Source organism: Simochromis diagramma, unplaced genomic scaffold, assembly GCF_900408965.1.
Source record: "Simochromis diagramma unplaced genomic scaffold, fSimDia1.1 OVJJ01000602.1, whole genome shotgun sequence".
NCBI lineage: Eukaryota > Metazoa > Chordata > Actinopteri > Cichliformes > Cichlidae > Simochromis > Simochromis diagramma.
Genome location: NW_024387040.1, coordinates 2274399 through 2298070, shown reverse-complemented (window position 1 = coordinate 2298070; position 23672 = coordinate 2274399). Strand labels below are relative to the sequence as shown.

The 23672-nt window shown below is 40.1% G+C and overlaps 1 protein-coding gene across 2 annotated transcripts in view; it reads right to left on the bottom strand.

The window, feature by feature from the left end:
* The window catches only part of cntnap2a (contactin associated protein 2a), a 371460-nt gene that overhangs the window by 51971 nt on the left and 295817 nt on the right, over positions 1–23672 (bottom strand). For both annotated transcript variants that reach the window (XM_040044091.1, XM_040044092.1), the window contains exons 16-17: positions 18547–18703; positions 14535–14662 (exon numbers count right to left, since the gene is read on the bottom strand). In XM_040044091.1, the coding sequence (XP_039900025.1) occupies positions 14535–14662; positions 18547–18703 (285 nt within the window). The remainder of the gene's footprint in view (positions 1–14534; positions 14663–18546; positions 18704–23672) is intronic.

Here is a 23672-nt window from a genome sequence, read left to right as displayed (position 1 = left end):
CTGCTCCATTAGCACTGTACCAAACATCATATTCCATCCTCATCTGATAAGCTGTTGAATAAATCCACGGTAGAAATGACTTCATTTCAAATAGAGCCATTTTCATTTTGTTCAGGAGCAATCAATCTATTCTGGATAGAATATTGTTATATAGTTATGTCACGTCTATTGGTCAGTGTGGCTCATTTTGATATTTCCTCAATAAAAAAAAAAAATTCTTAACCCAAAAGTCTATTTCTGCATGTTTTGGACAGAAAGTAGACAGTAATTTCCTGCATCTTTAATCAGATGCAGCAGAAAGTTGATCATATTAAAACAGCAGAAAGAGACAAGTTTGTTTCTCCAAAACGAGAAGCTGAAAAGGGCAACAAGGGTACACGGACAAAATGTGGGATTTTTGATAACTTCACTAATGACTTTTGAATGAAGGGAGAGCAGGGCCAGCTAATGAAGACAAAGTAGCAGCACGCTAAACAGCTGCTGATGAATTATCAGACTGTGGTTGATGAAGTGACTTCTTTCCTGTCTTCTCTCCCCTCACCGTGTCTCTGTCTTGCTCCTATCACTCAAGAAGGATGAAGAGTATTATTGGGGGGAGAGAAGAAGAAGGAGGAGGAGGAGCAGTCGGAGTAGAAGAGGAGTGGAGAAGACAGGTGAGAAGTGGAAATCAGACAGGCATAGGTCAGAGAATGGAATATTGAAGAGGAGATGGAAAAATAGGACAGGGCCCGGTGTGGGGGGGGCGGATGAGGGGCAAGTGGAGGAAGTGAAGGCTAATGTGTTATCAGCTGTGTGATATCTCTTTTATGCCTCAGAGGATTGGCCTAAGACCCTTCACTCTAACCTGGGGAAATAGGAACAGCTGTGCACAGGAGAGAAACATGACAACATGCACCTGAGTATGGCTGCTACTGATGATTAATTTAACTCTTATTCTAATCTGACACCATCTACCTCTGAGTCTTAAAGACTGTAAAAATACTGATCCCAAGATGACACCTTCAATGAAAAAAAGACAAGACTGCACTCTTTAGATAAATTAACAGTTCCATTAACGATTTACAGTTGCCAAATTGTCAGCTTGTACCCATTTTAAGAGTCCAAGTGCATTCCCACTGTGTTTTTTGTGTCACCTGTCCACGTATGTATGCACCAACACCCGTGCATCTTTTTGCGTTCGTGTCTGTCTCCTGGACCAGTGTGATAAGCATCCCCCCAGTGACAGGGCTGAGGTTCTCCCTTTTTCCTCTCTGCCTTACATTCCGTCACCAGGGGCAAGGGTAGATAGCAGCGAAGCGCACACACATGCACACGCCCATTCCCCCACATACACAGACAACCACCCGTTGATGCTGTCGTTGCGATTATTGCGTTTGAAGTTGGGCTATGGTTCACTTCTCCATGGGAGGCACAGCCAATTACTGAACAGGGTTAATTCAGGACTAAACAGGGGGATTCCTGCAGAGGCAAAGGAAACAAATAACATCGTGTTTACTGTGATGCTGAGTCATACATGGAAGACTCAAGGGCTGCAGAAGTGATTAAAAAAAATATACGATCACTGGTTTGTGGCAGTTTAAACTAGAATGAGAATCTATAGGAAATTAAAAGTGGAGCAGATTGATACACCGATACATAAAAAGGACCTTCATTTTCTTTTGTGTGCGTTACATCAATAAAAAACAACCCTTAAAGTACAAACACACACACATAAAATAACCCCAACACAAATACACAGATAACATGAAAGTTTCATGCCCTCTGATATTTATTGGTATGCGCTGAATGAGACCACGAGAGCTTCGAGCAAGAGAGTAAAAAAGAAGACTTGCAAAGATACAGAAGCAAGAAGGACACTGGGATAAAGAAATACAGCTTGGAGACAACTTTTCTTTTTGAACGAGGGAGAGGAAACAGCAGGAAAAGAGAGAAGTGGGAGGTTGGATCCAAAGCGTGAGAACCAACAGAAGACCGGGGAAAAAAAAAATTAGGCGGTTGACAGAGTGTCGGAGAGAAAACAGTGTTAGAGGAATAAAGACAGAAGCCAAAGCATAAACCTCGGATTGCCCTTGTGCCAGATTCACAGATGCAACTGGTTGGCTAGGCAGTATGGCACATTTATCACTCCCATATTGAAATGTTTATCAAACAACTGCTTCACAAACTGATCCAGCAAATAAATGTCTTTTCTGACTAAGACATGGCAAACACTAGGCTATCCATCCGTAATGCCTGATATGCGATGTTTGAAGGCAGGGCCACATGTTTATTGATCAAGGTTCTGTCAAGGGAGTTTTATATGAACGGCCATATGCCACAGCAAGCAGGACAACACCGGCGGGCTCAGACAGATGGGTCAGTCGTGTGTCAACTCTTGTCTGCAATCATCCGTTTTTCTTTTATGCACTGTGTGTAGAAAACCTACAGCAAGACCTGCATCAATGAATAGTGAAGGGCGCTTCCAAGATAGGCTATTTTCTAATGAAATCAGAAGAGGTTTTCTTGACAAGAGTTTTTTTTTCTGTTTAATTGGCACTCAAGGTAATACCAAAGAAGAAATTCTCATCGTATTCTCTCTTCTTTTCCTAGATGCCCTTGGTCATACTGTCTGGTGTATTGTGGGGCTTAGTCAAGATTATCTCAGATATACTTTAAGTTAATTTATAGCCACTGGCCTTCTCCCTTCTGTGTTTGCTTGTGACCTCGCATTCTGGTGTGGCTAATATTAAAACACAATTAAAAAAACCTCGCCATGAAAACAAGAAAAGAGGACTACATATAAGACGTAAAATATTGGTGAAAAACAGCAGCATGTCCATGATGAGACGAGAACCATCATCTTTAGCAGCCTGTAGAAATCCACATCCCCTCTGTGCCCACCAGCCACATACTGATCAAGGATATTCCAGTGCAGGGATGTCAAACTCATTTCACATCACGGGCCCACAGCCCACTTTGATCCTATGTGGGCCGGACTAGTGAATCTCCCCTCTAACTATACATGTTATCAATGAGATATCTTAATATAAAGAAAAGAAGCACAATTTCCACAGTACATCTCACTTTTTGTACATAATAAATACATGCTGCTGTAAATGAAAGAAATCTGTCAGCATGACTCTTTGGGCTTACATCGTAACAAGTAAATGTATAAAATACAGAAATTTACAACTTAATTATTTGGTGTAATATGAGAGGACATGGGAGAGGTTATTATCACTCGTAAAAGCTGTAAAACGTTTGAAAATACAGTTAAAAGTAAAACCTTTATGTCCGGGTCTTATATTTGACACTCCTGTTCTAGTGCCTTTGAATTTTTTTTGTCAATTAATTAAAATCAGGTAAACTTTCAGATAATCATCACAGATAAAATTTTGATGATTTTGGCTTATATACAGCTCTTAGTTTTAAATGCGATAGTGAAAGATCAACTACAAAAAAAGGATTTGCAGTACAGATTTTTCTAACTTCTTGTCTGATTATGTTTTATTTTTTATACTAAATTCTTGGTTGGGGTTACTTTAACAAGATGTGGCATGGAAGTGACCACTTTGTGGTAGTGCAGAGGTGTTGTTGAAGCCCAGGTTGTTTAGTAGTGGTCTTCAGCTCATCATATTCGGGTATTTCTAGTTCGCCTCTTGTGAATGACCCACAGTTTCTCTGTATTTTTCAGGTCAGGCGAGTTGGCTGGCCATTCAAGTGCAGTAATGATATGGTTAGCAAACCATTTGGCAGCAGTTTTGGCTCTGTGAGCAGGTGCTAAGCTAAGTTTGTCAGCAGATGGAAGCAGGAAGTGCTCTCCTGGTTGATGTTGCATTGACTTTGGACTCACAAAAAACAGAACAAATCACCCGGCACCAACAGCAGCAGATGACATGGCATCCCGGATCATCATGGAATCTTCATGCTGGACCTCAAACACACTAGATTTTATGCCTCCTTACTCTTCTCCCAGACTCCAGAACCCACCTCAGTCCTCTCAAGGCTGCATTCATTCCTGTTGCTTGTGCAACTTTGACACAGCACTCTGTGAACAGCCAGTGTTTTGAGCAAAAACCCTGTGTTTTGAAGGTTGTCAGCAGAGATCTGCAGTGTTCCCCATGATTGTAGTTACACTTCTTTAACTGTCATACACAAAGTGAAAATAAAATACTGAGATTGAGCTTTAAGCCATAACCATCAAATTAAAAAAAGAAGAAGTTTGAAATAATTCATTTTACATGTGAGAAATACAGAATTATAAAAACTTTAATTTAGATAAAAATTTGTGATGTACTACACAACACGATTCAATCTGATGTCTGGCTTTGTAACTTTTATGCTCTGAGTTATAAAATAATTGACACATTCACTGACGGTCAGTTATGTAATCAGGTGATGTAAAAATCTTTGATGGTAAAAAAGTTGTGTTTGAGGCAGACAGGCAGTCCATTCACAACAGAATAAAAATAGAACAGCAACCTCTTTGCAACTAGGAAAGCCTCTAATTTCGATTGCATGGTGGAGATTCTACTCAATTCAACCAATTACAAGTAGTTTTGGTGACTAACAGGTCCCAGAGGTTGAGTGTGCCATACCCCCAATCTCTGCTTGACCAGTTTCAATCATAAGGCGGTTGTGCAGGTCACCTGGTGGGAGTCTGTACAATCGGGGTCCACAAGAACTATTTTGGAGTTAATTCACCATCTTGTAGTAGCTGTGTCTATCTAGGCAATGATGTTCTGTACAATATTATGTAAGCTGTACCATAATTTAAGAAAAGACAGAAAGACAGAGTTTTATTCTTCACAGAAGGGCTAGTGCTTGAGACAAAGTTTTGGAGACAAAAGTTGGGTGTGAATCTAGTTTGCTGCTGAGCCTAATTTATGGACAGGGAGAAGCAGAATGAAAAATTCTGTTTCAAATCTAAATTCTGGCTGGACTGACTGTAAGTAGTGAATATGAATTTCTGTGTAGACGGCTACAGATTTCAAACAGACAGCAAAAGATCTATGATTTTTGCGATAACAGTTAATCACTGTATTATCACAATCAGGTCTCATATAATCGCCAAATTGACCCTTTTCAATTGGTAACAATGGAAAACTGATAGCAGTATTTTCGCTCTTTTGACAAAACAAGTCATCTGGAGGTCGTCAGCTGACTGTGCACGGTTGCACACCCGGTCTCCATCTTTGAAGCAACCATTTCAAAATCAACAGGGCTGCAAGTTTTGCAGTTTTGGTCATGCCAACGCCTCCAACCACTGTTTTCCATAGTGTGAGAGGAGCACAAACCACTGATTCTGGTTTTGGATTAGTGTGTGTGTAGCTTGTGACATTTAAACTAACAACAGATCTTCTTTTTTGCTGTATTTGATAGACACACTGAGGAAAAGATAGGAAAGCGGGGGAAGACATGCAGGTTGGACTCGAACCTGGGCCGGCCGCTCTCAGCCGTATAACATGTGGTCATCTGCTCAGTGCACTGAGCCAGATCGGCACCTAAGTGTGTGTCTTCTTGACTTATATTCGTATCAAAGAGGAACTGAGATGTGTCTGTAGGCTAAACTGTTGCTCAACATTTTCTGTTTGCATCTAATGAAACGGTTTCCCATTTAGTATGTTCATGTTGTGCACTTTGATCTATATGAAGTCTTTATCTGAAATAGATAAAAGCAGCAGTTGACCTCTACGTTAGCCTGCACGGAGAACCGTAAAAAAAAAATCAAAGTTCACTGAGCTGTAGATGCTGACTTGATATGAGATGCAGCATAAGGTGAAGTTTGGGTCTGGAAGCCAACTAGATGATTCATCTGTCTGTGCTTGACCAGATGGGTTATATGCCAATACCAACAGATGGTAAGGATGACTGACTGCCCCGTCTCAGGTCATTAACGCGTACACTTTCAGGCACACACACACACAACCACGCATATAAAATGCAGTACATGTACATACTCATTAGAAATACAAATAATGTACACTCACTGCTGGAGGGCAAAGCAGACAACACAGATGACAGCGCACCGCTACAGTAACAACTGGGCCTCACACGTGTCCTGCTGTATGCGTGAACACGGTGATGCTTTTCCACTGTAAATTCGTAACATTTAGGATTTCAGTACGGTGGCCCTGAGAGGCCAAACAGACTGCCATTTAAGAAAACACCAGCAATAAGAAAAACGATGCAAAAGCACACAAAACACAATGGAAATGGGAAAAATGACAACTGAAATAGGAAAAAAGAGATTTCCAAAAGCACAAGGATAGTGTTTCTGGGGAGACAATAACCCGACAGACCAGCTACAGGAACCAAAATATGCTAACAATTGCGCTGGGAGACACTTAAAAGAAGTGGAGGCTCTATCGGTTTTGTGAGGAAAGAAAAGATGAGAGGTAAGTGTGTTAGCCTAACAATTAGCCTAAAAATTCGTCATCAGTATTATATGAATCATGATAAAACACAACTAGCATGTTTTGGGTTCCTGCAACTGGTCCGTCGGGTTATTGTCTCCCCAGAAACACTTCCCTTGTGCTTTTTGAAATCTCTTTTTTTTTTCTTCCTATTTCTGTGTTTTTTCCCTTGTTTTAAGATGCAGTCTGTTTGGCCCCTCAGGGCCACCGTATTTCAGGGTACAAGCACCTATTCCTCAAGTTCTCAGAGCAAACTCATAGTTTGCCATCTAATTTAACTTTTCCACTTGCTACTTATTGCGACGTATACTTCAGGTAAAGCTGTTGAGAGATTTTTCATTAAAGGACTAAGAATAGGCTCATTTAACAAGGAAAGCAAAGCCACCTATCTTCGAAGGTCACACTTCTGAGTTGTCCCTAAGGGCACGTCTAAGATATTAATGTTTAAAACACTTGAACCTATATACAGCTCTGCAGAATGTTAAAGAGTGGCACACCAAGCATATATCTCTTCATCGCTCATTTTTTTTCTCCCCCATTTCCACTGAGACCTGTATTTCATCTCATTTGTATAATTGAGCCGTCTGTGGCATGCAATTTTATGGTCTATGTGCTGTATATTCATGCTAAATGTAGCATTTGAATCTTCAGGTAATTAGTTTGTGTCTGTCATTTGAGACCTGCAAAGCCTTTGTCAATCTCACTCTGTAATTAAGTTTTTTGTCATACATTTTCAGCATAAACTTTCAGTGCTCAGAGGTACATAAATGGCGAAGCAGTCTGGAGGGAGGTTGAAAATAGAATAATTTCATTCTTTGTTTTCTTCCAAATAACGTCCATAAATCATCATTCCAATGTTGTGTTTGTAAATTTGCTAAAACCAGAAATACAAAAAGAATTCTAATGGCAGTGCTTTGGGTGCAAGAGTCGACAAAGCTGGACAAAAAGCTGTAATTCTTTAATGCCTTCTAGGCTTCTTCAGGTTTACATCATCTTTTAATGAGAGACCAGAGAACAGATAACATCCTTGCCAAAAGCTCCGTCACACTTGAGGATAAATAAGATGGCAGCCTCCTTGCAAATAGGAAAATTGGTGATTGCATTGAAATTTAGTGCGCAACACCCTCGACCTCCTGGTGATTGGCAGGAGGCAACCTGTCTTCAAACCCCGTGGTTCGACTAACACTGAGTAATCGGTCTCAGACATATTGGTGAAGGTTTGCAAATAATCACTAATTTAGAAATGCCGATAAATTCCCAGCATGTTGCAACCTGACTGAGTCAGTGCCTCTTTGCATCTCAGCAGGTTTCTAACTTGTTACATTCTGGTTATATTTCTATATAAAAGCAAAGGTTAAACTGGCATCCTGCAGAAAGCGTGGAGAAATTTCTGAATTTCTGTCAATATTTGTATGAAATCACGGGATGTTTAAGGTTATCATTTATTTGATCAAGACAGCAACAAACTTTACATAAAATTTTACTGTGCATTGATATACAGGGGTTTGCTGCCAAAGTAATAACGGGGAATTAAAGTACAGAATATCCCAGCAGTAAAGTGTAGACATTATGTAAGTCCATAAGTTGTGTATGAACCTTCAATAACATTTTTCTGTTTAGCTTAAGTTATGGACAAGGAGAGGCAGAATGAGAATGCTTTGGAGCCTGGAATGGGGAGGCGTATATAAAATCATACCATCTGAATAAAACAAAGTTCAAAGTGCTGACTGGGACGAATAATGTTATTTGCAATGAACCGAGAAAGCAGTTAGGCCCCTTCACTTTTTCTCAATATACTGGGCTGTGAAATGGTTTTTAATGGCTGTAAAATTTAAAAAGTGCACCCTGCTTTGGCACTCAAAATTGTCTGACTGATGGAAACACATGAACAGATATTTCACTCAGTTTCAAAAGTTGATTGGCCTCAGTTACCGGTGCCCTGGCACACGAACAGTGAAGAATGGTGACGAAGCCCTTAATTAGTTTTGAACTATAATAGTGTGTGTGTGTAAGCTTTCATTTGTGGTCAGTCATGAGGCCAAGCGTGTCTCACAGCAGGTGCGTGAGATCATAACAGCAGAATACATATGCTGCTGTGCTTCACTTGCTATCTTTTATTTTAATTTCCATCTATTAAAATGTCCAAACCCTTTTAACATCAATAAATGGAACTAATTTCTCTCTGTCTCCCTGTGACTGTATAGGCTGCCATTAAACTAGCCGTGGAAATGGGCTTCATTAATGCCAGAGCTAACACACACACACACACACACACACACACACACACACACACACACACACACACACACACACACACACACACACACACAAGCAGAGAGAGAGAGAGAGACAAAGTCCACTCTAACTTGCTCCTGTGCGTACCATAAAAAAAAAGAAACAAACGCACACACAAAAGTGTGTCTTTGTGCTTCCACACAGACACACAAGTACCTCCTTGCTAAAACTTTTCCTGACTGCTCAAGACATTAGTCATTTGCCTATGAAAACCCATTATATGGCAGCCAATCATCATTGCTCTTACTGAGACATAGCTCCATGCACAGTATGAGAAGCATCAATCATATGCGCGGGACCTATTCACGTGTGAAATTTTTAATATACATTTAATATGCCTTAATGGGCCAATGTATAATGTATGCTCCATGTTCCAGTGTCTTGGCCGGCACTATGGCAAACATACCTCAAAGTCATCTTCATTGTAAAGGTTGTTAATTTGGTCACTCAATATAAAAGAAGATGTCTCACTTTGTCTTGCGCCCACAAAGACACATGCGGTGATAACAAGGAAGACAAAGAGAGTACTGCGGCGTCCAAGTGACAGAAGAATCCATCTTTATTAATTGTGTTTGCCACACTTTCAGACCCCCCCACACAAACAGATGTGATGTCATGGGTCATTAAATCATGGTTTGTTTGTATGTTGGCAGCTCGGCGATGAAGGGACATTAGTGACTGGCACCGGGTTGTTGATGAAGGGACCATAATGGGTGTGACACCAGGGAGAAAGAAGGGCAGGTGTTCTGTCATGTTCTGCACCCTCGACAGAACCAGGCCACTTCCTGTCTGCCGGTGGACGGGCTGTTAGAGATAAAAATGACAGCGAAATATCCAGTGCGTGATGTTTAACTGTGGCATACTTGATATCTGTGGTATACTTGGCTAAATTCCTTTGTAGTTTTAAATCCAGCACTATCTCTAAAGCACAGCCCGCTGAGATAGCATAGCTCCATTCTTTTATTTCCTTTAGTTTGAAAAATGAGCAGTCAATAGAGAGTTTATGAAGAATTATTAGTGCAATGATCATGCCGTCTTGCACTATAGATTAAATCCATTTTTACTTTTCCTCTCTAAAGGATATTATTTGCCCCAAAACCACTTTGGTGCTTTGTTACATTACAGCACAGATACCAATATTAGTTTCCTTTCTTAGTATGTTAATGTATTTTTCCTTAGGCGACAGGAAAAAAAACATGAGAAGTTGGAAGTGACAGAAGCAATCTCTCAGATATAACATAATTGAGGAGGAGCTTGCAAAGAAAAGCGTCTGGACTTCTTTAAGTTGCTTGAAGACGTTTCACCTCTCATCCGAGAGTCTTCTTCAGTTCTAGGGTCAAATGGTGAAGAGAGTCCCAGATATAAACCTAGTGGGAGTATCCCCCCACACAGGGACAAAAGGACCCCCTGATGATCCTCTAATCGCCTGAGCCAAGGTGTGAAACTGGGTGTGGGTCCCAATCAGCCAGGGTTTCGGGTGAGCTCATTGTGAAACCTGGCCCCACCTTATCATGCGAATTCCTGAGGTCAGATGGCCCAGGATGTGAGTGGGCGTTAAGGCATCTGGGGAGGGAACTCAAAACTGAATTATAGATGGCAGAGAGTTGGTGTCGTAAACCACCGCCTCTGTTCAAAGATGGTCGCTCACAGTGGACATAGATGGCTTCTTTCACTCCTCTTTCAAACCATCTGTCCTCTCTGTCCAAAATGTGAACATTGGCATCCTGGAAAGAGTGTCCTTTATCCTTAAGATGCAGATGAACTGCTGAGTCTTGTCCTGTGGAGGTGGCTCTTCTATGTTGTGCCATGCGCTTGTGAAGTGGCTGTTTGGTCTCTCCAATGTAGAGATCTGGGGATTCCTCGCTGCACTGTGCCGCATACACCACATTGTTAAGTTTGTGTTTTGGAGTTTTGTCTTTGGGATGAACCAGTTTTTGTCTGAGCGTGTTGCTGGGTCTGAAATGCACCGGGATGTCATGCTTGGAGAAAAATCTCCTGAGTTTTTCTGATACACCGGCTACATAGGGGATGACAATGTTGTTGCGTCTGTCATTGTCATTTCCTATGTAGCATGATAAGGTGGGGCCAGGTTTCACAATGAGCTCACCTGAAACCCTGGCTGATTGGGACCCACACCCATTTTCACATCTTGGCTCAGGCGATTAGAGGATCATCAGGGGGTCCTTTTGTCCCTCTGTGGGGGGATACTCCCACTAGGTTTAAATCCGGGACTCCCCACCATTTGACCTTAGAACTGAAGAAGCTTCTCGGATGAGAGGCGAAACGTCTTCAAGCAACTTAAAGAAGTCCAGATGCTTTTCTTTGCAAGCTCCTTTGACTACGATGACCTGGATGACTGAGAACCTTCACAGACATAATTGAGGAGTTCATTCTGTTTTCAATTGCTCAGTGGATAATACATTTAGAAAAGTGGAATGAAATTAAGGTTGCTTTTAAACTCGTAGATTGGTTCATTTGTTCTGCGTTAAAGAAAAAAAAAAAGATGCGCTTGCTTTTTACAGTTTTCTGCTTCATGTTCAGGTCACAATACAGACCTGGGGCATATTAAGCAAACAAAATTACTCCTTGGGTTCCTCCAAAAAGGTTGTACATGGGGCCACCAAACAGTTTTAGTGGTACACATGTGACAGATTGTAGGATATACAAAAATGCGAATAATGCAAATAAAAATCAGCATCGTATTACAGTATGATGGTTTGAATCAAATTTATTTAGCATTTTATTTAGGCCAGTATCACAAACCGGTCACACCATAAATATAAAAATACATCAGATGTGCGTTTGTGAAATAAGGCAGTGGCAGATCTCAACAAGCTGACAAGAAGAGCCTGCTGGCTCGCAGGGATCATGGTGGCTAAAGCCACTGAATATCCTCTCATAATGACAGCTAAGCCTTAATGTAGTGAAAGCTTACACCATTAGAATACCATTTCCATTATCCATTTAACTTTTCTAAGTTTATCTTGAAGCCCACTGTGTTACAGAACCTCTGAATTTACCGAGTAAACAGCTGCATCACAGCTATACCGCGCAGTTGATCCGTGCTGATCTGACAGAAACTCGGTACACACTACAGGAGTCACATATCGCAGGTAAGATGCGGACAAAGTGAACTGGCCCAGGTTGCATGAAACGGGAAGTGGTCAATATCATAGTTCTGCACAATATGTGTGTATCTTCCAACTGACCCAAAGTCCCAATGAGAGCAGTGCGCCAACACTGATTAGAAGCACAGACAGGAAGAGAAACAGCAAGGATTAAAGTGCCTCTCGGTTTGTGTGTTTGTGTGTAGGTGTGAGTGTTCTGCTAGATCTGACACCTGATGTTTACCTGAGCAACAACCTAAACTACCGGGAGTTGACTGAAGGGAATAAAAGGATGAGTGCTTAGATGAAAAAGCTTTGAACGGAGTTCAGATGCATTTATCTCACCACACACATAGACATTAGCACAAAATGCGAGTGCGTTCATGCACAAAAACACACATATGCAGAGGCAGATAAAGAAAGATTCCAAAATAAAAAGACAATCAAGATAAAACAACAGGTTCTGTGAATGATTTGCACACTGCGAGAATAAGCAATGTGCTATTTTCAGACTCAAGTGCAAACCCAGAATGACAATGTGCTCAATTGTACTCCGCTATGCATGAAGTGTTTTCTCTTGCTCTCTCTGAAGATAGTTTTTAATTAAGACCTTATTCAAACCATCAGCAGCAAACAGTCAAAAAAGGATTTGGTACTTTGCAAAAGTTTGACTGACAATGGATGTATTGTACAGTCAAAGACACACTGATAATGCTTAATTTCCACTGGGGTTCAGGATGAAGAAATGGCAAATATTTCTTCCACATGAGGAAGCCAAAGATAATGATGAACAAAGTGCCCTTCCTGTCATACTGATTTTTGATGTTTGTGTGAGTTACCATTCGTTTAATTTGTTATGGTTAAATAAAGCTCCCTATATACTGTGTGACTGCACCACAGTGTCACTTTTTTTTTTGTTGCTTGCTTTTAGGTGACTGTATAAACCCATTACTGACCCCTCGAGTTTCTTTCAGGTCCTATCAGCCTTAAACAAATATAGCTGTTGTGCTGAACTGCAGCTCCGGTGAATTGCACACATTGCACCTGCCACTTAAAATAGCCAATTCAGGTAGTAATTTAACCGTGAGTGTATAAAGGTAGCCAGCTATCAATCTAAGTTTCCTGGCACTTTGCTCGCTACTACTACACAAACCTTTCACTTTTCCTCTCTTTCATAAAGTAAGTGAATACATCAACAGTGATGACGGCGGCTGCCACTGGCTGGCTTTTTATGAGTCATTTCCACCTATTACAGAAATTGCCACAAGAAAGGCGGGATTGAGAAAGGCTGTAGGCCACAGGGCATACCTTAAAAATGTTGCTCCAAATTGTGTCAATCACCTGCCACTTCACCAGTTGCTACAGGAAAATGCAATTCTCTGAAAGCTAATTCATTCATACTTGTTTGAATTTAAATGTTTCAATCTGGTTTCAGGCCGATTCAGCGGAAAAGACAAGGACAAGCGATCTTATTTGTTTTGGGTTGTTTCGTTCCATTCACCAGGCAATAACGGCGCTACCCGCTTTATCCCTGCGTTGACGTTTCTATTACGGTTCACCTGACATAACAGTGCAATCTGTATCTTTCATTAGACAATCTTTATCTGCTAATATCATGTACAGCCTGGTGGCATTTGTTGTAAGCACAATGGGATCTCTATAATTTGAATATGTATCTATTCCAGTGTAAGGTCTGCTGGAGTACCATTAACTGTCTATCTAAAAATGTCATACTGCTTAACATCAAATAAAGAAACAAGCACACAAACTCTTCAGAAGCTACATACAGTGTCAAAAGAGGAATTGATTCAACCTTTCGTGAGCCCTTCACAAAGGTTATGCAGCCATTCTTCAGCAACCAGCTGTGAATTTTTGAGAAAATAAAATCCCTTCCTTTCCGCAGTCGACCTAGAGATGGTCATTATTGCTCATATTTCTTTTTCATTTAGTCTGCTGCAACAGCCGTCCTTGTGCTTCACTCAAAGGCCCATTTTAACCCTGCGGTGAATCCAAAAAGCTCACGCCTGCTTTCCCCATCCTGTGTAGGCTCCTCTTGAGTTTAAAGTTCATTTTTACAACCTTACAGATGACTCACACCGTGTGATTTAGCTCCTGGATACTCTATTGACCTTTTAGTTTCTCTTTAATCAGAGTACACCTCTGTACCTCTCTACGGAGCCCTGCTGTCTGTTCCAAAATACTGTGGATTAGCCTGAAATTACCTACAATGCTGCTAAAAACTTAATCACGCTGTTTTCTGAATATAATAGCGCAGCCTTCTTCAATATAAATCGGTAACAAATATCAAACTAAATAAAAAGTTGACTAACACCACTTGTTGGCTGCCATATGTTGGATAAGAGCTGTAATAATTATTTCCTTTATCAATTATTTGGAAAATAAATTTTCTTTTTTTACCCCTATAAATGTAGTTTATGGGGAGAAAAAATTATTTACTTATTTCCAATTAATTTTTGGTGTATCTGCTTATCTGTACTCATTAACTGAACTTTCAACACCTTGAAGCCCCCCAGTGCCTCGCACACACAGTCCATTCAACCACTTTTATGTCAGCAGTTATGACTTTGATTTTTGGACCAAGTAAATACTCATTCGTGATGTTGGAATCGTTTTCCAGCTGTCTGTCACTCACATGAGTAAAGACAGCTGTTTTGGCGCCATCCACGTGCTCCACACCAAAGTACATTAATTGTATTTTAAATGACACAACACTTACTGTCTCCTTGACAACGGAGTGGTCCAACAGTTAGCTTGGCCTCTGAGCCTGACCTGTTGGTGTCGCCCACCACGACCTGGCTGACTGGCAGGTGTTCTTGATAGACCAGGAGACCAGAATCTTCTCTCCTATAGGATGATTTGGAAAAAAATCATAGAGGTTAAGGAATTATGGTCTTTTCACCTTGCTATATCTTTTGCTGTGAAAGAAACATTTTTCTATTCAGTTCAATTTAGAGTTTATTAAGAGCACAATAAAAACAAACAAACAATGAAATAACTGCGGAAATATCTGCCAGACACTATTCACAAATGTGTCAATATGATTTTCCATAAATAATTCCTTAGCGGTGAGGTGACACATCTCAGGTAAGTGATTTTGAGTATGAAATGAAGAAGGGAAAGCTAAATATAAAAAGAAATCGATTCAGAAAAACATCAGCTAGGGTAAATTGTATAAAGTACATAATAATCTCACAAAGGTATTGCAGTTGTTTATATACATAGAAGTATTCATACATGTACCCACATTACAAAATTGGTATGGCCCAGATGTGGCCCACACAATGGCCCAAAGAACCACAAAGAATGATGGCCCTTTGGTGGCCCAGACCTGGTTTGCCAGAGGTGGCCCACACATGGGCCAGCACAAGGCCGGACATACTGGTGGTCCTGTGCTGGCCCAGAACAGTTTCAGCTCTGGCCCCAGATGTCAGCCTATTATGTACCTTAATCAAGCCATGTAATAACAACATGTGCCAGAACATAATAGTGCGAAAGTAACATGATAAAACTCTGTTCGGACAGTGAATGGACTGATTCTTATATAGCGCTTTTCTACTCTTCCAGATTACTCAAAGTACAGCATGCCACATTCACTGAATCACACACTTTCTCTAAACAGAGTGCTTCCTAACCACATTCTTACTCTTGACATGCAGACTGGAGGAGCCAGGGGTTGAACCACTAACTTTCCGATCAGTAGGTGATCTGCTCTACCTCCTGAGCTACCACCACCCACTGGCAAACGTGAGTAAACCGTCACTAGGTTTTGGATAAAGTGTACACTCACAAACCTGGATAAGAAACGTTGACTACCATAGCAGTATAGTATTGCAACATGGCATTTGGGTCTTCTATCTAACAGGAAAATAGGAACATAAATAGTGTCATCATTGCCAGACCTGGCCCACATTTGGTTGACATACACTCTGCCATGACACCAGTCAGTCAGAAGTACCAGCTTGATGCTGGATATGGGGAAGACCTATTTTCTATGAGCCTGGGCCACATAAACCAAACCACAATCGGGCCAGATGTGGCATGCCATCACATAAACAGTGCCATCTACTCCAGACCTGGCCCATATCTGGATGACATACCACTTAACATGCCAGAAGTCAGCCAGCAGTGGTCGGCTTGACACCAGATCCAGGCCAGACCTGTCTGCTGTGTGGGTAGGACAACATGAGTGGGCATTTGTAAGTCTATAGTTGGGGGAGGTGTTATCCACAGGCATGAAGATTTTCTTTTGTTTATGCTGTTAGATGCTGTACCAGCTGTAGTACTGGTTACTACTTAAAGGATACTTTTAACTGAGCCTATTAGTAAACTTCCAAACAGTATCAATACTGTCACTTTGGTCTTTTTTACATGTAGCACACATGAAATAGTCACTTTCACATATGTTCACACCTCAGTACACGTTATGTGGTTTAGACAAGGGAGCGTAAGGGAGGCTGCATACAAGGAGTTCACTCACACAGTGTGAATTCACCAGAGAATTACCTGCTCTATTTTCACGTCGGTGCAATGAGACATCACACAGGCTCTGTGTTAGATAGCTAGCAGGTTAAACACCATTTAAGGTCTGATCCAATTACCTCTAATGAATCAAGTCTCACTTTTAATTTGAGTAGGTTTACATCAGTGTAGTAACAATTGCACAGGTGTGCCGTGTTTAACACAGATCAATTTCAAGATTCACCCTTTAGACATCGATAGATGTCTTTAGATCTAGCCAGGTGATCCTCTTTGAGGACCGTCTGCAGACACCTTCAGCTCTTTCTTCTTGTCTTTAGCCAGTCTGCTCAGTCACAATAAGGTCATGTCACCTCAGAACTTAGTTGCTGAAACTGAGCATGTCTGTATCTGTATTCACCCTGTATTCACCTAAAATTATCAACAAATTCAAGTGCCCTAGTTCCATTAATGCCCTGCATGATGTGCATTAGGTTTTGCTGTTTTCACCACATATTCTCTTTCAATTGCTTTGATAGAGGATAATCTTTCCTTCATGGAAGTCTGTTCAGTTTTTTCCGAGTGTTTTTGCAAACTGCAACCCAGCCAACCCAGCCTTTCTCTTCTTCAGGCTTCTGAGCTGTTTGCTTTTTTTCCTCTAAGACTCTGCTTATGCCCTTGCGTGTTTATTGATGTGAAAATGTGCACACCTACATGTCAGACAACACTGTAGACTTCCTGTACAATATTAGAGGGTTTTTTTTTGTAATGCTTCCTCGCCAGCAAACAGAAGTGGCTGCAGGGATTATGTTTTCATGTGTTCCGTCTGTCTTTGATGCCATATTTTAATTTCATTTCTGTGCTGACCAATGCATTCTGGAACTCTAATGAGAACTCTAATTAAAGACAGTGTGCAGGGACGTGTGCATCTGAGTAAGCATGTGTGGATAGACACTTGCGCATTTCTATGTGCTGCCAAAAGTATGGGTAATGAGTGCAAACAGTTGGTAAAATTTCAAAGCTAACTTAGACAAACAATAAGACACTGATGCGTACAATATTAACAGAGAGAACAAGGCACTGTAAAATTTATTTGTAATCTCATCAGTTTTCGAGATGAGGAGGGAGACATGAAAGCAAATTAAATCTCTTCTTCTTGCTAATGCTCAGTAATTACTCTCAAAGAGGAGGCACATGCATACACACACTCACAAACAGCGATGCAACAGCTTTTAATGAGAATATCCATCAGCTGGCTAAAAGAGCTTTAAAACGCAAACTGTTGGTTCTGGATGTAAGCACCCCTCTTAAATAAACACATCACTGATAGTGACTGAATGATGAATGCATTCATCATTCAGTCACTTCAGCCTTTGAAGTTTGACGCATCGCCACACTGTCCAGTTAAGGCGGATTCTGCACTGTCAGCTTAATGCAAACGCTACATTAGCATAAGTGACGAATTTAGTGCTATCAAAAATGTAATAAATAAATAAAAATGTAAATAATCCGTGGGTTTTTCATTTTTGGGTTCAGCTTATGCGGTAAGAAAAATAAAAAGAATCGACGGTCTGTCAGGTAAGAGATTGTTTGTAGGAAGCCTTGTGAATGTCTACCAAAATGAACTTCTCTACTACCAAACATGCACTTATTAAACATAACAAGCAGTTAATAGACAAACTGACCTTTACAATTTCATATAAACTGCAATTATTTTAGAAGCAGTTAAATGTCTGAGGTATGTCTGAGGAATTCATCTGCCCTGGTGAGAAAATCCGTGGGTGAGTTAATGGAATAACAAACACTCCTCTTCCTTACTGAAGTGCCAGTGAGCGTGGTATGTATGTACATAACCCTGTGAAACTTCCTTGTTTTTATAGCTAAAGCCTAGTGATAACAAGTGACAGAATCATTTTTATCTAGGTTGGCAAAAAAAAAAGTCACCACTGAATTCTCCACTCATTAGTAACTGTAGCGTTAGCTTTCCACTCTGCGACACATGCATTCAGCTTATTATCATAAAAGTAGTATCCTGGTTATTAGAAAGATTAAAGTAGTTTGCAGTGGGTAAAAATGAAGACTTTAGCTGCACAAGATGGTCTCCAAGAAGCTTGATAGATAAAAGCTAATGCATAATGCATGAAAAAGGCTTTCCCATGACGCATGTAGTATTCATGTAATACAAAAAAAGAGCTACTTAGTAGCTTGAAAACTACTGAGAAATGGCTCTCTAATTGCAAAACTGAAACAGTGAACTTTAAAGTCTGACTCACCATTGTTTGACATCAGCATCACAGTTGCAGTCGTACTTGGGGTCAGTGCAGTTCCTGTCGATGCCACAGGCACATTTCTGGATGCCAGGCCCCGATCCACCCCAGTAGAAGTGTTTCTCGTTCCCTCTGCCAACCCACCACGTGTAGGGTGTCCCGTCTGGGGATAGAACACAAACATCCAGAAAAGAAGCCTATAGGTTATTTCCGAAATGGAGAACATGTCAATGTGACCCTCACAGAGAAGTGCACAAAACAGATGAAAACATCTTTTTCTAAAGGCGATAAAGTTGTGCTGCTAGAGTTACAGATGATTGATTGTTCAAAATTTTAACTGTTTGAGGCTCTTTTTTTGCGTCCATGTGAATTATAGTGACAATTGGCAGCTGCACTGTGAATATAACTCATTTGCTCAACATGTTTTATGCAGCTGGATGGTAAATGCCTTTGAGACCGGAAGGCACACTTAGACACACATCACACCTGTGCTTTTACAGATCTATTAAAACAGCTTCAGCGCCGTTGCATACATTTATCTTTTCTATGCACAAACCACTGCGTGTAATTGTTGGAGTGAGTGTTGGTACTTCAAAACCACATCTGCGGACACACAAACACCTCTCTGTGTTTCTATGTGCCCGTTCGTGTGTGTGGGTTCGTGTATGTGTGATTTTTAATGAGTGGATAAAAGGTGAAGGATCGCTGCTTTTCAATAAGAAATGTAATATTGTTTTCTTTTCCACGGATAATGTATTCTGGCATGGGACAGTAACTAGGCAGAGAGATAGGTGTAAATATTTCGGTGGCTGGCAATATATCACAATAACAGCAAGAGAGAATGAAACAATATTACGTTTCCCTCTTTATTCCGGGAAAATAAGCCGCATTGTCAATATCATTTTGTCAAATTTCTTTAGAGACAATGAAATCTCCCGAGCCCCATTTTTTACAGAAGGGAATTGAAGCAGACTTTTGATGCAGCACAATTGCATTGAGAGGTGTGATATACTGTATTATTACTTTTTTTTTTTTTTTTGGGTGGGACTAGGGGCTAAACTCCAGGAAGAAGAAACAGACGTGTTTCTATTGTGTGTCTAAATGGTTACGTGTTTGGCTTTGGTGACCTGTGGGGTTACTGCCTTCATAAAGAGAATTAGCCTCATCTCTCTTCAAGCTACTGTTCAGACAAGCCATTGTCAACAGGATTAACAGTGCCTCCTCAAGAGACTTCACAATCCTCTCAATTCACGTGTGTGTTTGTGTGTGTGTGTGTGTGTGTGTATTGTCGTATTTTTATACAATAGAGAGGCCAAGTTTGAATTTAAGTCAAAGTTAGACCTCATAGTCTCACATTTAAGTCAGTGGTTATCACAGATGGCACCCATCTAGCAAACAACCCAGTACTAGTATCAAGTACTGCTTTCAAACACAGACTTTTTGTTGTTGTTGTTTTTGTTCACAGTATCAGTAACTTAAAATTTGAAACCAAAAAGAAGGTATAGTGTCATAAAAACAAGAAAACACAAATATATATTTTCAATTGTCTAAAACCTGTTTCATACTAAAAGTTGTACTGTTATTTATCAGGCCAATAAAAAACTGAATTCACATTTTTATACCTAAATTTGAGCAGTCAGAAACTGATAAAGCCTAATGTTCATCCACTACTTTTCTTCAGGTTCTTCAACTTTTCTTTTTAGAAATGCAAGTAACTGTAATTTGGCATCTTAATCAAACAATAATATTGTACCTTATTATTTTCTCAGCTTTTTTCATAAAACTGTTCACTTGAAATTTTGTGGATAACAACAATAATTATAGTTTATCACTAAAAACACAATTTCAGTTAAAGAGCTTGCACACACTAGTGGATGAACCAACACACACACACACAAATAAAAAATGTATCTTGGTAATTATCAGTGCTATTATTTTAGGGCAGCCAAGGCATAAACCTAACACACATTCATTTGTGTTAAAGATTTTCTTCTGTGTAAAATAACTATCGAATTACTTTTTCTGTAATGAAATGTAACCACGATTTTCTGAACTAAGGGTCTAGGCCAATCTCAGTCCACGAGGGCCGGTGTCCCTGCAGGTTTTAGATGTGTCCTTGATCCATCGCAGCTGATTTAAATGGCTAAATTACCTCCTCAACATGTCCTGAAGTTCTCCAGAGGCCTGGCAACGAACTAATCATGTGATTCAGGTGTGTTGACCCAGGGTGAGATCTAAAACCTGCAGGGACACCGGCCCTCGTGGACTGAGATTGGGGACCCCTGGTCTAGGCTCAATCGCTGGATCCTGAACATGTCCCAGCACCTTTGTCTCATTATGAAACAGACCTACTATTCACAGACTTGACTCTGATAACAGTCGTACATAGCGCACATAATCATTTTGGGGTCTTTGTGGTTATATTACGACATTGTTACACCTCAATTAGGTAGTTGTTTTATTTAATTAGACCCGCTTTCAGCGTTGTTGTTTTACATATTATTTCCCTGAGATATCTGAATTTGCTACAAGCTCATCCTCATTCATCAACTGATTCCCCAGCAATATTTCCCCAGTGGATATATTTTAGAACACAACAACGCCGGCAATAACATCAGCTCATGACGCTTCACAAAGTGCTTCTTCAGCTGATGTGTGACTTTTTGACAAAGCATCATTTCCCCCAGGTCAGCATGTACAAACCTGTGAGGGAGTTTTGCTGTTGACAGAGACATTAGCTTCTAATATGACAGGGCAGGTAGTTTTTGTTTTTTTAATCTTAGGCCAATTGTTCTCTGTAAATAAAGACAAAAATCAAATAGAATCTTCTTAATGAATATTTTGTATTTCAATTATTCCTTATTTATGTTTAGGTTTAATTTATAAAACAATTTCTGTTCTTACATTACAAGAAAAGAATATCTGGGTCTTTATAAAACTGCGTGATTTTTGTGTCCCTTTGCACATTACCACATTTCAAAACCAATTAAAATAGATAAATTGTTTTGTAAATGCACTCTCTGCTGGTTTATTTGATCTCTTTCCAGCACACACACGCCATGATAATGATTGTATTTCTTGTACAATGCATAAACAATCAACCATGGACAATCTATAGTTAATACTGGTGGTGCTGAGGTGAGTGGTGGGTGATGGGGATGCAAATCAAAATTCTAAGGCCCCATAAAACCTTGGGCAGACTACTTTAAACACATAATTAAAGGGATGTTCCTTCTAGCTCTTGTATAACTGCAGAGTAAAAGTAGTTAAGCATTAGGAAAAACTTATGACTGCATGAACAAAGGAACTGCCTGTATTCAATAACAATGTGCTCACAATCCTCTTTCTACAGCACAAAAAAGACATCACAGGAGAAAAAGCATCTCGGGCCTATGCCTAATGTAGGCTTGGGCTCTATAAACACCAAACACACATAAATACACACATGTACTGACTGCTAATTTATCACTGTAAGTAAGGACTTAAAATTACCGTTGTTGTGCTGATAATGGAAGGTTAGCCAGTAATGTCTGATTATGCACAGTATGGCTGTGCTGTGGGTGCTGCATTTAAAGCTTGGTTCAGACTAGTGATTTTTCTTTTCTGACTCGCTATTCTGCTGAGGTCACACACACACACACACACACACACACACACACACACACACACACACACACACACACACACACACACACACAGAGCAAGGAACTTGAGGTTATATTTCACTGAAGTCGATGACAAAAATGCTTCATCCACAAGTGAAATAAAAGTGACTGTAAGCGAGTAGGAGTATGTTCACAAACTCCTGTCGAAGTAGCAGAACATGAACTTACAGAGATGTGTTGTTTTGTAGTAAATTGCTGTTCATTGTACATCCATTTTTTTTTAAAGAGACTTATGCTTATAGCAAATTGTTCAGAATGAATACTGAATGCAGGCCATGGGTAGAGCTTAGAGTAGGCTGAAGTGACCTGGAGTTAATGTAATTAACGAGTGATTAAATCTGACACATCCATATTACTACTGGATGAGTTAATTTTTTTTTTGCATGCTGGAGCCTAGTGTTGCTTCCAGTGACGGCATGAAGATACAACCTGAGTAATAAAAGAATGATGACCTATGACGTATTCATGGTGCAGAATTACTTATAAATAAGGCACATAATCCGTTTTAGTTTTCTTTGCATAGAGATTCTGATCAGGTGATCTGTGCTCCTCTTCTGATATTCACTGCTCTTTATGGATTTAGCCAGCTGAATTCAGTAAGATATAAGGAGATGCTACCCAAACAGCATAGCTGATTTCCAACCCCTACTCACTATAAAGCTAGCATAAAAGGTAGAACTCAGTGACTGAAACTAATCTGCATCATCATCTTATATATGAGCTGATGTCTGCTGCCCTTGATGTAACCTAGTAACAGTACCCTAGGTGTAACCAGTTCAGCATAGTACATCATTTTAAACATTATCAAAATACTGCAAACTGACCAGTTTTGCCTGGACTAAACAGCCTGGTATTTTTATGCAACCTGGGAAAAAGACTAAACTAATTTACCTCAATAAGTTTTGCAACAAACTTCCATGAAACATTATTTAGCGAGCGTAATGTAAGGGAGTCCAGGGATTATAGTAAAAATGTTTTTTGCTCCAGCACTTATATCTCACATAATATTTGTAAGAGTTCTTAAATTTTGACATGAAATAAAAAATAATGTTACAAAATTCCAGTTTCTGCAGTATCAGTACCAATCAAAATATACACTTGAATAAAAAAAATTCTTAGTTGTGATTTTGCCATAAAATCTGAATACTTCTTCATAAAGCTCTACAACAGGGGTGGTGGGGTGGTGTCCTGCAGGTTTTAGATGTGTCCTTGAGCCAACACACCTGATTCAAATTGCTACATTACTTCCTCAACATGTCTTGAAGTTCTCCAGAGGCCTGGTAATGAACTAATCATTTGATTCAGGTGTGTTGACCCAGGGTGCAGGACACTGGTCCTTCAGGCCTGGAGTTTCCCACCCATGCGCTTCAATTTAGTATCAGGGAGGATGGGGGGGATGTTGTTACATTTAACCCTTTGTTACACCCATCCTTGGTTCCCCCAAAACTAAACTAAGGTAAACTCTAA